At 49.1% G+C, this 15,206-nt stretch overlaps 3 protein-coding genes across 3 annotated transcripts; 2 read left to right on the forward strand and 1 right to left on the reverse strand.

The window, feature by feature from the left end:
- Window positions 1-72: 72 nt before the first annotated feature.
- On the forward strand, window positions 73-1,844 carry FPOAC1_001325 (uncharacterized protein; the record flags this gene model as incomplete). Its single annotated transcript, XM_044845930.1, has 3 exons — window positions 73-85; window positions 145-594; window positions 649-1,844. The coding sequence occupies 3 exons, from the start codon at window positions 73-75 to the stop codon at window positions 1,842-1,844; spliced, it is 1,659 nt and encodes a 552-aa protein (XP_044711846.1).
- A 530-nt stretch (window positions 1,845-2,374) lies between these two features.
- Window positions 2,375-9,643, reverse strand: FPOAC1_001326 (uncharacterized protein; the record flags this gene model as incomplete). Its single annotated transcript, XM_044845931.1, has 4 exons — window positions 2,375-2,653; window positions 2,705-8,071; window positions 8,285-9,026; window positions 9,183-9,643. 4 exons carry the CDS (start codon window positions 9,641-9,643, stop codon window positions 2,375-2,377), a joined length of 6,849 nt encoding a protein of 2,282 aa, XP_044711847.1.
- Window positions 9,644-13,023: 3,380 nt separating this feature from the next.
- Window positions 13,024-14,953, forward strand: FPOAC1_001327 (uncharacterized protein; the record flags this gene model as incomplete). Its single annotated transcript, XM_044845932.1, has 5 exons — window positions 13,024-13,224; window positions 13,275-13,542; window positions 13,602-14,004; window positions 14,061-14,399; window positions 14,449-14,953. 5 exons carry the CDS (start codon window positions 13,024-13,026, stop codon window positions 14,951-14,953), a joined length of 1,716 nt encoding a protein of 571 aa, XP_044711848.1.
- Window positions 14,954-15,206: the final 253 nt, after the last annotated feature.

Genomic DNA, 15,206 nt, shown 5'->3' on the forward strand with positions numbered 1-15,206 from the left:
CGTACATCAATCTCCAAGCTAAAACAGTAGCTCTCTTGTGGAGGAAGCTCTCACTATCAAATATCAGCCAAGATGAAGACATCAGGTATGACCACAGTGTCAAACCACTCTTTTAGCCCGAAAACCGAGACTGACACTTATTAGATATCATCCTGACATCCCTCCTTATCACTATTCCACTCACTCATCTCCTCGTCTCTCCATACACTAAAGTTGAGGAGTCGTTCAACATCCAAGCAGCACACGACATCCTCATCTATGGAACGCCCACCAAAAATGTTAATTTTCGCCTCTCACACGCCTACGATCATTTCACCTTCCCTGGTGCTGTGCCTCGGACGTTTCTCGGTGCTGTGTTTCTGGCTGGTATAGGGCAACCTATTATTGCTCTCGTCGGCTTCGAGCATGCACAGCTCGTAGTGCGAGGACTGCTTGCTGCGGCAAATGTCGCGGCTCTTTTGACATTCAAGAACCTTTTGAAGAGAGCTTACGGACAAGGTGTCTCGGCTTGGTGGGTTGTGTTTATGGCCAGCCAGTTTCACATCAACTATTACCTTTCACGGACATTGCCTAACATGTATGCCTTTGGTTTAAGTAAGTAACATATTTCACTTGCCTCCCAGTAACGCCAGCTCACAAAAAGAACAGCAACTCTCGCCTCGGCATTTCTGCTACCACAGTCCTCGACTAAACTCTCTTTCATTCGCCATAAGCAAGCCATTGCCCTTTTCGTCATTGCAGCAGCAGTCTTCCGATCCGAAGTCGCCATACTCTTAGGCACCACAGGGCTTTACCTCCTTATCACCGGCCGCATCGCCCTAGGCCCGTTGATTCTCGTCTTCTTCTCGTCTTTCATCGCCTCTATCCTTGTTTCAGTACCCATCGATTCATACTTTTGGCAGAAGTGGTTATGGCCTGAGCTCTGGGGTTTCTATTTCAACGCTATCCTCGGATCTTCGTCGGAATGGGGTGTCTCTCCATGGCACTATTATTTCACATCGGCGCTACCAAAGCTCATGCTCAACCCCTTTGTGCCGGCTCTGATCGTCTTTGCACTTCTCCAACCGGGTACTTCACGAGCTGCACAGGCCCTGACGATACCCAACTTACTCTTCGTTGCTATCTACTCTGCTCAGCCGCATAAGGAGGCCCGCTTCATCTTTTATGTTGTTCCATCTCTCACTGCTGCTGCTGCTCTTGGAGCTAACTATATTTCCTCGCGTGCGTCCAAGACCATTGTCTATCACGCCGCTTTTGTCATTACTATCGTATTCACCCTGGCCAGCTTTGGGGCCAGTATCGTTATGCTCCTCTTCTCATCTTTGAACTATCCTGGTGGCGATGCACTTCAGCAACTGCATTACATCACTCGCGACGATCCCACTCCCGTTATGAACGTTCACGCCGATGTGTTGACCTGCATGACTGGACTTACACTCTTTGGACAGAACCCGTCTGGCTATCCTCTTGCTTTTCCCATAACCCCGGGGCCAGATGCCACAGCTCCTGTATTGCTTTTTGACAAGACGGAGAAGGAGGGAAATCTTAGCCTGCCTCATTTCTGGGAGCGTTTTGACTATGCTCTAACCGAAGACCCAGGCAAAGTGATGGGCGGATGGCAGGTTGTAGGAGTGGTAACAGGCTATGACGGCATTGAGTTCCTCAAGCCAGGCTCTTCACCTATAGGCGATGAAAGCGATGAGGGAAGGATTGGTGGCGAGAGGGTCCTTGGCCTGGGTGCTCACGTTGCGGCCTTGAGAAACTTCGTCAGGGGCTATACCGGTGGCTGGTGGGTTGGACCCCGAATGTCGCCCAAAATCAGAATCTTGAGGCGTATTAGCTAGCTTTAGTCCTAGCATGCCTTGTCACTATTCATGACATGTGTATAAGCAATGACTTATAATACTACATCAGCTTGTTTTGAAATGCCTAACATATCGTATAAACAATGCATACGTGCGCGCGCCATTCATACCCTATTGAAAGCAGAACCAGTCATTCAACAATCCCAGTAGGCGCAAGAAGTGCGCATATTGATGGACAAAACCCGCCAATCATCAGTATGTCCTTAATTTCCCCGTAGCCCAACGCCATGCACTGCTTCTCCAGCCGAATATCTTTTCCAATTCTCAAGCACATCATGAGCACCTACCGCCAAACCGCCTGGAATACACCCAGAGAGCAAACCTGCACCCAGCCAAAACATGTTTTCCCGCCATAAAACCCCGCAACCGCTTCCTTCCATTCAATTCCCATCAAAAGTAAAAAAACAAAGCGTTCTGTCCAACCTCCTAGGGTCGTTCCTCGTGTCATGTGGATGATTATAGCTTATATAAGTGCTAATGTTTGGTTCTGACGAACCGGTCGTTCAGGATCACAACTCTTGCTCTGTATTGCTCCCTTCTTCGGTGTCGGGATCGTCGTCGTCGTCGTCGTCGTCATCGTCTTCCTCCTCTTCTTCTTCTTCGCTAGTACTAATGCTGCTCATTGGGTTGGGCAGCGCGCCATATCTCCTCCTGTAACGTTTTAATTCTCTGTTCTGGGCCATAAATTGATCCAATATGGCGGACATTGGACCATGAAGATCCTCGAGTTCCTTAATAGTTCCGCCACCAATGGCAATGTGGCGCATCGCTAGTGTCGAGATACAGGTCTGTAAACATTAGTAAAGGGGACGGTCGACTAAATGCCGTTTCAAACTCACCTCTATCCTGGCTACTTGATGTTCTAAGAAATTCAACAAGAATCGATCTGTCACCTCGCCTCCGCGTTGTTTGATCCTCTCGAGCAGCTCTGTCTCGGGCGGCTGAAGACCTGGGGGCTCGTTTCCTTCTAATGAACTGCAAAGCATCTCGAGGCGTAGGCTTATTCTCCAAAGAGTCCAGACGCTGTCCGGATCGATAGACAACTCAGTTCCAGGCGCAAGGACAGCCGGCTTATCGCCTCCGCCCCCTTCTTCCTTCCTATCATGCTGCGAATGGAACTCGATGCGTCCAGCCAAAGCATGAGGATACAGTGAGTACACGACTTCGGGATTTTCAAGACCCTTCAATTTCTTTTCGCCCATTTCCTTAACCTCAAAGCCCTGAGAGGTAAGGGATCTCAAGTCCTTTCGGATCGCGCTGGCATAGGTCTCTTCGTCGCCAAAGGTATCCTCAGAGCCGGAAGCATTGCTTCGATCCGTGTCTTGGTAATTCTCGAGGCACCGTTGTATCTCTGAGATGAAGTCAGTAGAAACAGTAATCTGGCCGCCATCTGCCACGGCAGAAATTCGAGCTGCCTTATTCACCATGGGTCCGAAGTAATCCATACGGCGAGTAACTGGATCTGTCTCGCTCACACAATCACCAAAGTGTATGCCCATACGTACTGACAGTCCTTTGAAAATAAGGCTGTTGTCCTTGTCGAATATAGGCTGACATGAGACCGAGTTCAAGACTTCTGATGGCCAATTCACATCGAGAAGCTGCATCTGCACCGCAAACGTCCACAAAAGCGCTGATGTGGCTGTTGGGAAAGACACCATAAATGCATCACCTTCAGTCTTGACCTCGTAACCACCAATTCGTCTCAGTTGCCGACGCATGACTTCGTTGTGGAGCTTGATGGCTGATCTCATAGCACTAGGGTACATTTCCCAAAGCGTTGTTGAGTTCTTGATATCGGTGAACACGATGGATACATTGCCGGTGGGCGCAGGAATCTCGGCTTCAAGGCGGTTGAGTGAGGAATCAAGAACATCGCCTTTGGTCCTTCGGCCTCTTCTGGTGTTGAGGACCTGAGCATCGTCGGGTATACCAGAGGGATAAAGCGACATACTAGCGCCGCGATGAAGCCTCGATCGCTCGACTCGTCGCTTGAGATCCGCCACACTGATCATCATAACCATAATTTTGCCTGAGGCGCCATATGCGATAGCCAGATCGCGAAGCTTCTGAGCGGCCCGCATTAGATCTTGTCGCTCGGCCCTCGCAACATCGGTAACCAGACCCGGCGACAAGTACTCCCAGAGTTCTCCCGTAGCAATCAAAATGATGTCGTCCTGCTCTCGAATAGTCATGTTACTGACATAGGGTGCCGCTTGTACAGCTGGCATCAGGTCGACATATCCAAAAGCACGCGAGACTTGAAGCAAGTCGTTCAGCCTTCCATTGCGCGAAACCCATCCACCGGCTTCGCGAATGCGCGATCGTTCATTAGGCTCGGCAGGATCATGCTTGCGAGTCAACATCTTATGAGTGCCATCGGTCTGGATCACCATCGCCTGCGCATCTCCGACATTTGCGACATAAAGTTCCGTACTTTGGAGATAAACGACGGTTGCCACGCCGCCCGAGTTGAGATCCTCCTTCGTGAGTATGATTGGCTGGCCAGAGTTCCTATGTGTCTGAAGAGGCCGTTCCTCTGATTGTTGAATCGCAATAGTAACCAAGTCTTTATTGAGCGCCAAAAAGGCCCGTCGCAGGGCATCAACTGGAGTCTCGTTCAAGCGTGTCTTCAATGCTTTGAGCTCAAGGGCAAAAATGTGACCAAAGTTTTCGTGGAGATACTTGGCGATCTTAGACCCGCCACTGGACAAGGCCTGTCCATCAAACAGACCCAGGAGCATCTCGGTTTCCGATGCGTTGAATCTTGGCACCACAAGATCAACCGTTGACAAATGCTCATGCTTACCAAGCGTATCAGCCATTCCATAAGGTAGGTGGCCGGCGAGAGAGCCAGACGTACGGACACGTCTGTCTTCGCTCTGATCCGGGATGCTTGGTTGTGTAAGAGTAACATCCATCAGACCCAAGATACGCAGGTTAAGCAGACGACTGAAGTCTGTATATTCCTCGCGGTTAACAGCACCAGGGCCTAGCGGGCCAGTAGCTGTTTGCTTGATCTCCAAACGCTTATTACCGGACAGATTAAGATATCTCAAGTTCGGGTTGAGGTTCCAATTCCAATCATATGGCACGTTTGAAATGTTGTACTTCAAGTAATTACTACCACAATCGAGAACAGCAAGATTCTTGGCCCGCGAGATATCGGCCGGCAAGTTGGTAAACCTGTTGCCATTAATGTAGAGTGCCTGGAGTAAGCTGGACTCCTCGAGGTCATCGGCGGGTAATGTTGTGAGTGCGTTACCAGACAGATAAAGCTCAACAAGTTGCGGCCAGCTCTTGATCGATCGTTGGGGCATATCGCTTATTTCGTCGTTGTAGGACAGGTTCAGTACCCGGAGCTCGGTTAGGAGCGTAATCTGGTCAAAGACATCGTCGTCAAGACGGTTATCAGCAAGATGAAGGTTCCTCAGAGAACCAGCAAATGTGTTATTGAGCCTCGATGACAATCCAGAATCCTTCCTTGGGTTGATAGACTGCGTAGGGGCCGATGGAGTGGCAGATCTAGAAACAACAGACGTCTTACGGCCACCTTTACCATAGACAGACACAACAGAGCTCTTGCGATCACCAGCATTGAGCGGGGACGGTCCAACACTAAGTAGGGTGCTCGAGTTTTGACTCGGCCTCCTATCATCAGACAGTTCTTCGGAGCTTGCAGTGGCCGACAAAGTTCCTAGAGGGGGTGCCCTCCCATTAACGGGAGGGGGTGCTGGCTGTGATTCCTCCCCTGGTACTCGCGGTGCTCTTGAAGCAGGTTTGGGGAAATGTTCCAGAACGTTGGAAGAGGCGTTGAACGTCTCAAGTCGGTTTGCCCACCACAATTCCATCGGCAGCTTGGAAATGTTGTTTCCTCGGACGTTGAGCACTCTCAACTCAGTGAGACAACCAATCTGGGATGGTAGCTCTCCCACAGAGTTGTTGGCAATGCTGAAATGCTCGAGCCTGCTCAAAGTACCGATTTCCTGGGGCAAAGAAACGAAGTAGTTCTTGTCCAATATCAAATGCTCAAGGTTCACCATGTTTGCGAACGACGAGTCAATGCTAGCCAACTGGGCGTTCGAGAGGTTCAGGATCTTGAGGGTAGGTACAGGAGCTACAATTTCGAATTTGTTAAGGGGGTTAGAGTTCAGTTTGAGCTGTCGAAGGGATTCAAACTGTCCGACGAAAGCAGAGACGCAGTTGTGATCCGCAGAAAGAATCTCGAGTTTGGGTAGCTCCGAGATGATGTCGATGCTGGAAATTCCGTTGTACTTGATGTCGAGTTCGCGGAGACTGACGAGCTGCCCGAACGTCGCAGGCACAGCGTGCGTTAGTCTGTTGTTAGTTATCAACAACTTTTCCAGATTCCTTAAAGAGCCGATCTCTTGAGGGATCGTTGCAATGGCGTTAAAACTCAAATCGAGATCGACCAAGCTTGGCAAGCCGCAGAGAAACGTCGGGAACTTGTCGAGAAAGTTGGAAGAGATATTAAGGGAGCGGAGCGACTGGTATGCTCCAAAGTAAGAGGGCAAGTGCTTCAGTCTATTGTTAGCCAAGTTCATCTTGAGCATACCAGTAAGAGCGTTAAGTTCGGCATGCTCCAACTGCTCGATTCGGTTGTTGGCAACATCCAGGAACGTCAATTTGTTTGCTCGGCTCAAACTAGGTGGCAGTTTCCTGGCTTCGTTGTTGTTAAATTTTATATCTCGCAGGTGTTTACAAGATTGTATGAAGTCTCGGGGGACGTCAAGTGAGAGGTTCCGCGAAAGATTCAGGGAGATGATCTCCATAGCCTTCGAGTATAGGGATATAGGTATTGTGACGAGGTTACGACCAGAGAGGTCAACATAGTTGAGCTTCTGAGCCCGAGCCAGTCCCATGTCGGTAGTCTTGGCGTGAAAGTCGCTTTCTCTTGCGGACAGGAACATGAATCGGCAGAGGTAACTGTTGTCTTCGCGTCCCAGGTCTTCGATCCTATCTTTTTCTTCGTACCCAACTTGCTGTAATAGGCGCTTCTGCATGAGCAGAGGTCGCTCGGGCGGCGTCAGGACCCGGATAAGATCATGCTTCTTCATGATGATATGGTAGTTTTCCAAACCGTCCATGACATACGTCTTCTTAATAACTTGGGAGATGACATCAGTGACACTTGAATCCAACGACATCGAGTGAGTGGAGAATGTCCCATCTGAACGAAATATTCGAATACAGTACGGCGATGCTTTCTCTTCAGGACGAGGTGGGCTGCCAATCTCGTCGAGCTCTGGGCCACCATTGTAAGAGTTGTCTTCCGTGTTACGACGCACTGCCCAACTGTCCGGGGCATCCCAGCGGCCCTTGGGTGCTGTCGAGATGATAGAGTCGTGACGCTCAGGCTCGACATTATTGACAAAGGTAGTGTCCATAGGCGTGAGTGGAGGAGGCTTGGTCAGAATGCCTTCCATATCATTCAAATTGGTGTCGAGGTGATACATATTATTAGGATCGTTACGATCAGTCGGACCAATTGCTTCTTCGGTATAGTCTTGAGGTCGATAGGTCCGTCCCTTCTTTGCAAAAGGAAACTTATTATTGAAGGTCGCTCCACGTTGTGCCGTTGCTGGTCGCATATCAGTAGCGTCGATCATATCGCCAGGTCCAATAGAGCCCGCGTATGCTAATGTAGTCGAGGATACGTCGCTGGGTCGGTGAAGATCGGTCTTGGAAGACTTTGTCTGTAGAGACCTTGTAGATTGGGGCAGGTCACGAAGTCGAGCAACAGCATCGTCCTTTTCCTTGTGATGCCCTCGGAGTCGCCGTAAAAATCCGCGCTTGCCGTGATTATTATGGCTAGGTGATGTTTGGCCGTCGACTTGTGTGGATTTGGAGCTGCTCCAGGTCATTCCTGCACTCCTGGTGCTGGGCGTTGGGCTCTGCCCTCGAGATCTTGTTGGATACATTGCGTTGCTACCTGCCCCGCGATCGCGCGGCATTTGTGTGCCAATTGCTGTATCGTCCCTGCTCATTGTAGGTCTGAGCGTGCGAGGGTCGTCGTTGCTCTTATTGTGTCGATGATGGCCAGGTAAATGGGCAATAGAATGGCCGGACCTCGAGGATGATGATGTCTTTGGGGGTATTTGTGAGGAGCCGTCACCAGCATATCGCTCTCGATCGGGCCCGGTCATTATGTCCCGTACGGGAGCCTCGCCATAGCGCGCAATGTCCTACAGGGGGGGGGTTCGAGTCAGCAAACCAAGCAGCATTGGCAAGGCAATAAATAGAAAAATAGAATAACACGGCAGCTGAGCGCTAAAGCGGGCAGTAAGAGCAATCCAAGGGAGAAATTCGAAAAGGAATGTATCGATCACAGACCCAGACTGACGGAAGCAGAATGAGGTAGTCAGGGCAATGAGACAGAAGCGGGGGGTGGTACATACACTGTTGTCTTGATATAGAAAAGGCACCACCTCAGGTGCTGGGACGGGCGTTCTTGGTCGCGAAGATGATGGCGAGACATCGCGAGTGTGATCCGTGGCATTGGAATAGTTGCGATCTCTATGTGTGGGGCGGCTATGACTATAAGAGCGTCCACGCTGGTCCTTGCCCGCGAGCGAAGTGGGTAGGCTACCGTCCGAGCTATCGCGCCCGGGGAATTCCTCCCCAAAGAAGCCCTGAAGCTTACGAAAACCACCCCGTATGCTGGTTTTGCTGCCTTGGCTGCTTGCACTCAGAATGCTGGCGGCTGAGGGACGCCTCCCGTCGAAATAGGATGCATCGGGAGCGTCGTGCTGCGAAGGGTGCTGGTGCTGATGCTGATGCTGCTGACGGTTACTGATTTGGTGTCCTGGGGAAAGCTGGGAAGCGAGGGACAAGTTGTCGGTCGATTCGTTGAAGAAAGTGGTGGGCATGGTGAATGTGTTTGCAGGGGAACCAGGCTGGTTCGCCCAAGGTGCTATCTGAGGGCTCGCGCCGCCGGTGGGCGGAATCTGTTGGATCTGAGGTACTCGGGAGGTCTCAAGAACGGCGAGTTCACGTCGATAGTTGGCGAGGTCGCTCATGCGACGGTCTTCGGATTGAGCATTGGCACCGGCGCGAGGAGCGTAAATGGTTGAGTTTGCGGTGGCGGTGGCAGTGGCAGTGGCAGTTGGTGAGAGCTGAGGCTCATCCTTGAAGGAGGACCTGCGAGATGGGAAGAAGCGTTTAGCTTTGGTCGGGAAGCGACAGGTGTGAACGTGAACATGTAGGCGGGAGATGGCAGCAGGGGATCGTGGGACGGAAGACGGCATGGATGCTAGGTACCAAGGCAATGAATGATTGGATCTAAGTTGAACTCACCACTGGTTGCTCAAAGAAGCAGTGCCATCAGCGCTGAGGCGAGTAGAATAATTAGCAGGATGAGAAGGGCGTCGGCGAGGCGTTGAGGAAAAGACGTAAGAGGTATTGGATGAAGGCGTCGTAGCGGAGGAGGATGGAGTTGGTGTTAGAGCGTCAGTATCAGCATTTGGATCTGGCTTTGGTATTGTATTTGGTGCCGGATTAGGAGTAGGCGAGTGATGAGCGGGAATGGGCGTGGGAGTGGAGATAGTAGAAGCGGCGGAAGCGGGAGCGGGAGTAGTGGAGGCAGTCGAAGATGAGGTCGATTGAGATTGAGATTGAGATTGATACTGAAGCTGAGGCGGCTCAAGCCCAAGCTCAGACTGGGGCTGAGACTTTACGGTAACAGCAGAATACGTATCGATGTTGTTGCCCGAGCCCATGACAGAGCTGATGCGATTGACATGCTCATTCCTGGTCATTGTCGCCGAGGCGTGGGGACGGACGGACAAGCGATGAAATGGCAGGGTCCCTTAAGCCATGGATAGCGTAGGCATGTATACCAGTATTGGTTAATGAGCTTGTTGATCTGAACGAAGGGGCAAGATAGAATAATAGAATAGGTCAAAACAGAACAAAATAACCCAAAAGGAATATCCAGCGATAGGTAGACTACACGACGGGCGAAGAATGACGACGATGAACGTATGGAGATAGTAAATGCTGGTCTTGGTGTAGGTACAAATGCAAATGCAAATCGTAAACGACGCGGGGATAAAAGAGGTCCAAGCTACAGATAGATACCTAGGTAGGTAGGTAGGTAGGTAGGTAGGTAGGTAGGTAGGTAGGTAGGTAGGTAGGTAGGGTACGGGTACGGGTTAGTATGAGGTAGGTTAGGAAAGGCAAAACAAAACCTAGGTGAAAGTAAAGTCGTTTTGGTTAGTGAGATGAGTACGGAGTATACCGAATAGGCAGTGCTTGCGTTCACGTCATGTCTGAGAAGTGCGAGGAAGAGGCTGAGAGGCTGAGTTCCAGTTCCTGGTGCTTGAGTTTGGGCTTATTCCTGTTCCTGACGATATCCGGATAAAGAAGTGTTTCTTTTTGAGATGCCAAGGCCAGCAAGTATGATTTGTATATATGTCCTACCTAGGTTACAGTGTAACTTAGTAGTGCAATACTCTTTGTGAGGTAGATAGAGTGAGCAAGCAAATCACCCAGAAGGATGAATCAATCAATGGTCGATAACTAACTACCCAACTCAGCTGCTGGCTGTTTTGGTCTTGGTTATGGCCCGCCCAGGGAGTGTGACTGGGGTCCATTCATTAGAATGCATGGGTCATGTTCAATGGACAAGGTCAATCAATGCCAATGCCAATGTCAAGGCCGTTCAAGGATAAAAAAGAGGTTGGTTTGGTTTTTAGCGTGTGTCCAGGGTTGGGCTGGATGATCATCCTCAGTGCTTCTTAGCCTATAACCCTTCTAAGCGTTACCTAGGGTGCCGAGCAGGGAAAGGTCGCTAAAGCTCAGTACAGGGAGGCATATGTTACTGGTTCGTTACATCCGCTTCAAGTATCAAGTCCATGTTAGTCTTTGTTTTGGTTTACGAGAGGGGAAAGAAAAAAATGAATCAATGAATGCAATGCCATACAAATAAACGCAGGTTGCCTTTTAGAATTTCGATTGTCTTTTTAAACAAACAAAATGTTTTTTCCCGGTTAAATTACATAAAACGGCATTCAACACAAACCAAGCCAAACCCTATGTTGTAGGCATGCTGCTTAGGTGCTGTGCCTCATTTGACTTAGTACCTTGGTAGGAACGCATGACCCGCAACTAACTAGACTACTGTATTGGATCTTGCATACAACTTTGCGATCAAATACAGAGTCGAAGAGTCTACCAGTGGATTTATTACTCCTTGTACGAATGCAAATGCTTCGTCTCGTGTACCTTCCAGTACCAGCTTCGCACCTAGCTACAAATGAATGAGACACGGTAATAGAATCGCACGTACTAGACTACATGCTCACATAAATGAACAGACATCAAGTATGGTTCCTTGTCTGGTTCAGGGTCTCAATTAATTTTTTCCCTTCCCTTGTTGGTCCGTAATCTTCAACTCGGTGATGAAGGTTGAACGGGGGATTTGTTCGATAGTCTCTTTCAGCCTCCATGACATTATCCATAAATCATCAGCTTGTTTCTTACCTCTGCTTCTAAAAACCTCGGTCTTACATCCATGTTGGTTGGTAGCTGATAGCTCAGCCGTAACGTTGAGCCCTGTGCTACAAGCTACACCTTTACATATAACGACACTGTATAACATTACAGGTCGGCTACTGGGCGTTACCTTGTTGTTTTGGACCATCAGGGAGATATCAAGGAATGCAGCAAGACAGTTGTCTCTTTTCTTCATCAATCGACCCCTGAAGTTAAGGATCGATGTCCCCAAGTCCGTTGGACACAAGTTGAACTCCATAGTCAACTCAAACATGCCTCGCCATCTCTCTTGGGAGTTGGAAACGCATAGCCGATTGGACTGAGAGAGTGCTGGGTTATATTTATAGTGTCAAAGTGAAACGAACAGGACTATCCCGCCTTGTTCTGTAACACTGATAGGTGCTGCAATTCCGTTAGTGTGCTCCTGTCAAAATCAGCTCGGTATATGCAACCGGCTTATGATATCTTGTAAATGGGTGTCTGGTCTTGGGTTGCTGTCATTCAAGTCACATATTGATTAGTTGTGTGGGTTGAAAACGTTTGTTATTATATTCCATATTTGTTTGATGTCTCTCTCTCTCTCTCTCTCTCTCTCTCTGTCTCCGAAACGACTCATGTAGCATCACATTCGGGACGTGGCTAGTTACAATATAAAACAAAACAAGTCTTTGATCATCTTCTTTGCAACAGCACTTGACGTATGAACAACAGTTGACTGCCTTAGTAGGGATGTGACAAAAGTGGAAATCAGTTTGCATCTTTCCCCAGTATTCATGCCAACGGGCTCCTTTGTAGGTATCTTTGGATACCAAGTGGTTGTACAGTCTTTCAAAGGGTTTGCATCACACAAATAAACAATACAATCACAATATCTTTCTGCTTCCATTCAATAGTCGCATTCGAGAACCATACTGTTTTAATACGTGTGCATTTTGAGGGGGAGGGTACAACTTGTCTACCACGAATCGTATTTTCAAATGCCACTACGTCGGTGTCTTGATACACCTCTGAGTATCTGCACCAAAAACGATAAAAGATAGACGGAAATGCATGACTAGCAAGCAAGTCGGCAGTTTGTCTTTTGCAGATCTCATATCATCCTGTACAGTAAATATCTCACCAAGAGAGTATACCAATATGGAGACGAAGAATTTACCCTGTAGAGGGGCACCAATCTATTGTTGCGACAATCTCTCCGGGAATTACTCCGTGTTGTCTATTAAATGATCAAGAACTACCGCTATAAACAACTCTCGTAAAGTGCTTCTCCGTGCATCCCATCCTGCAGTCCAAGTAAACAACAAGACGCTGTGTAACACGACTCAGTCGTTAGAACTTTCGGGGTTTAGTGAACACCCCGCATCGACAATCTATTTAGCAGTGTTAGAGCCTCAGTACCGAACTCGTCTCTGTACAGCGATCTGAACGACTCATTTCTATTCGGATCTTTCGGTAGAGACAGCCGTAAGGCGCACCGTGTGTCTGTCAAAGAGTCCATCAATTGGTTGATCGTCAGTTTGTCTCTGATCACGAGCGGCCGTTCTCACGTGCAAGGAGCACTCAAGGTGTATATAGCTAACAGACCGCTAGACACCACGAGCCGTTTCACACAGAACCAGATTCATCCCACCAGGAAACAAACATGGGTAGTACAGGTCAAACTCAACGAGCTTGGTGGAAAGAGAGCTCGGTATATCAAATATACCCTGCGTCTTACCAAGACTCCACAGGTTCCGGGGTTGGTGATCTCAAAGGCATCATCTCTCGAGTTGACTACCTCAAAGACTTGGGAGTTGATATCATATGGCTTTCACCCATATTCAAGAGCCCCCAGGTTGATATGGTTTGTCGCTCCCTAAAATGCCTTATTCATTCATACTGATCTAGGGATAGGGGTACGACATCAGCGACTACTACACTGTTGATCCCCCATACGGTGATGTCTCTGATGTTGATGTTCTCAAAGACAAACTTCATGAGCGTGGAATGAAACTCGTTCTCGATCTAGTCATGAACCATACCAGTGACCAGCATGAGTGGTTCAAGGAGTCTCGCAAGTCCAGGGACAACCCATACCGAAACTGGTACATCTGGAAGCCGGCAAAGTATGACGCAGACGGAAACAGACATCCCCCCAACAACTGGGATGCCCACTTCCAAGGTAAATAGACTTCTATTCCCCTATTGAGACTTATGACCACAAAAGCTCACCCATCGCAGGAAGTGCTTGGGAGTACGATGAGACCACAGATGAGTACTACCTCTGTCTCTTCTGTAAGCAGCAGCCAGACCTCAACTGGGAGAATCCAGCGGTCAGAAAACAGGTCCACCAGGTAATGCGCTTCTGGCTTGATCGAGGCGTCGATGGGTTCCGCATGGATGTCATCAACTTTGTCAGCAAGGACCAGGCGTTCCCCGACTCAGACAAGACTGTTCTCCGTGGAACAGAGTACTATGCATGCGGTCCTAGATGTCACGAGTTCCTCAAGGAAATCGGTAGCATCCTTCTGGAGTACGATGCCTTTAGTGTCGGTGAGATGCCTTGTGTACATGATGAGCGGGAGTTGATCAAGGCTGTGCACGGTGACCGAGGAGAGCTCAGCATGATCTTCCATTTTGAGCTGTAAGTTGACCTCTGTCTTATCTATCTTCTCGTGAGCAGTAAGCTGAGACAATTAGAATGGATCTCGACCACGGCGTCGAAGGCAAGTTCACGCCCAGATCCTGGAAACTCTCTGAATTGAAGGCCACAACCCTCAAGTGGCAGAAGTTCATGTATGACAACGAAGGCTGGAACGCCTTATACCTTGAGAATCATGACCAACCGCGAGCTGTCAGCCGCTTTGTCCACGACGACCCAGATAATCGCGTTGCTAGTGCGAAGCTGATTGCACTCTTCCTCGGTTTCCAGTCAGGCACACCCTTCGTCTACCAAGGCCAGGAGATTGGCATGACTAATGTTCCGAAGGACTGGGACTTGGAAGAATACAAGGACCTTGACTGTCTCAAACATTGGGAGTGAGTCAGACAGCCCCTACATACCAGCATGTGCTAACAACCCCCATAGTCTTCATAAAAATGATGATGTCGCAATACAGGATTCTTACAAGATTGAGTATCAAAAGAAATCTCGCGACAACGCCCGTACTCCCATGCAGTGGGATGCAAGCCCAAACGCAGGTTTTACCACTGCTGATGCCAAACCCTGGATGCGCGTCAATGGCAATTATACCGATATCAATGCTGCTTCACAGACATCAGACCCCAATTCGGTGTACAGCTACTATCGCCAGGTACTTGGAAAGCGCAAAGAGTATATTGACATCTTTGTCTATGGTAACTTCCAGCTCGTGGATGAATCCAACGATAAGATCTTTGCGTACTCACGACGGGCTGATAGCGGGGAGACTGCTCTCATCGTGTGCAACTTCTCGGCGCATTCCGTTGCATGGAAGCTACCTGGCGAGGCTCGAGAGGTGCTGAGCAGTCCGGCGGGAAGGACACTTCATGACTTGAACAGTGGCGAGATCAAGCTGGCACCATGTGAGGCTTTCGCCGTCCTTCTCAAGTGAGGAGAGTGGGTTTCACAGCCAAGAGAATAGTCATCCTGTGAGGAAACGTCAGTACATGGGGGGAAATCGGTACAGCCAAAGAATTCGTTCTGCAATCCCTCATCTCATAAACATCAATTTCCCATGCATGTGACAAGGTAAAAGCAAGACGAAGAAGTGCATTCTCATTACTCAGCGGTTGATGTCGGCCGAGTATCTATTCATACAGGATACATAAACCACCCTTGTCCCGCTCTATTCTTGTAGTTGTTAA

The sequence above is a fragment of the Fusarium poae genome, chromosome 1 (genome assembly GCF_019609905.1).
Source record: "Fusarium poae strain DAOMC 252244 chromosome 1, whole genome shotgun sequence".
In the NCBI taxonomy this organism is placed as follows: Eukaryota; Fungi; Ascomycota; class Sordariomycetes; order Hypocreales; family Nectriaceae; genus Fusarium; species Fusarium poae.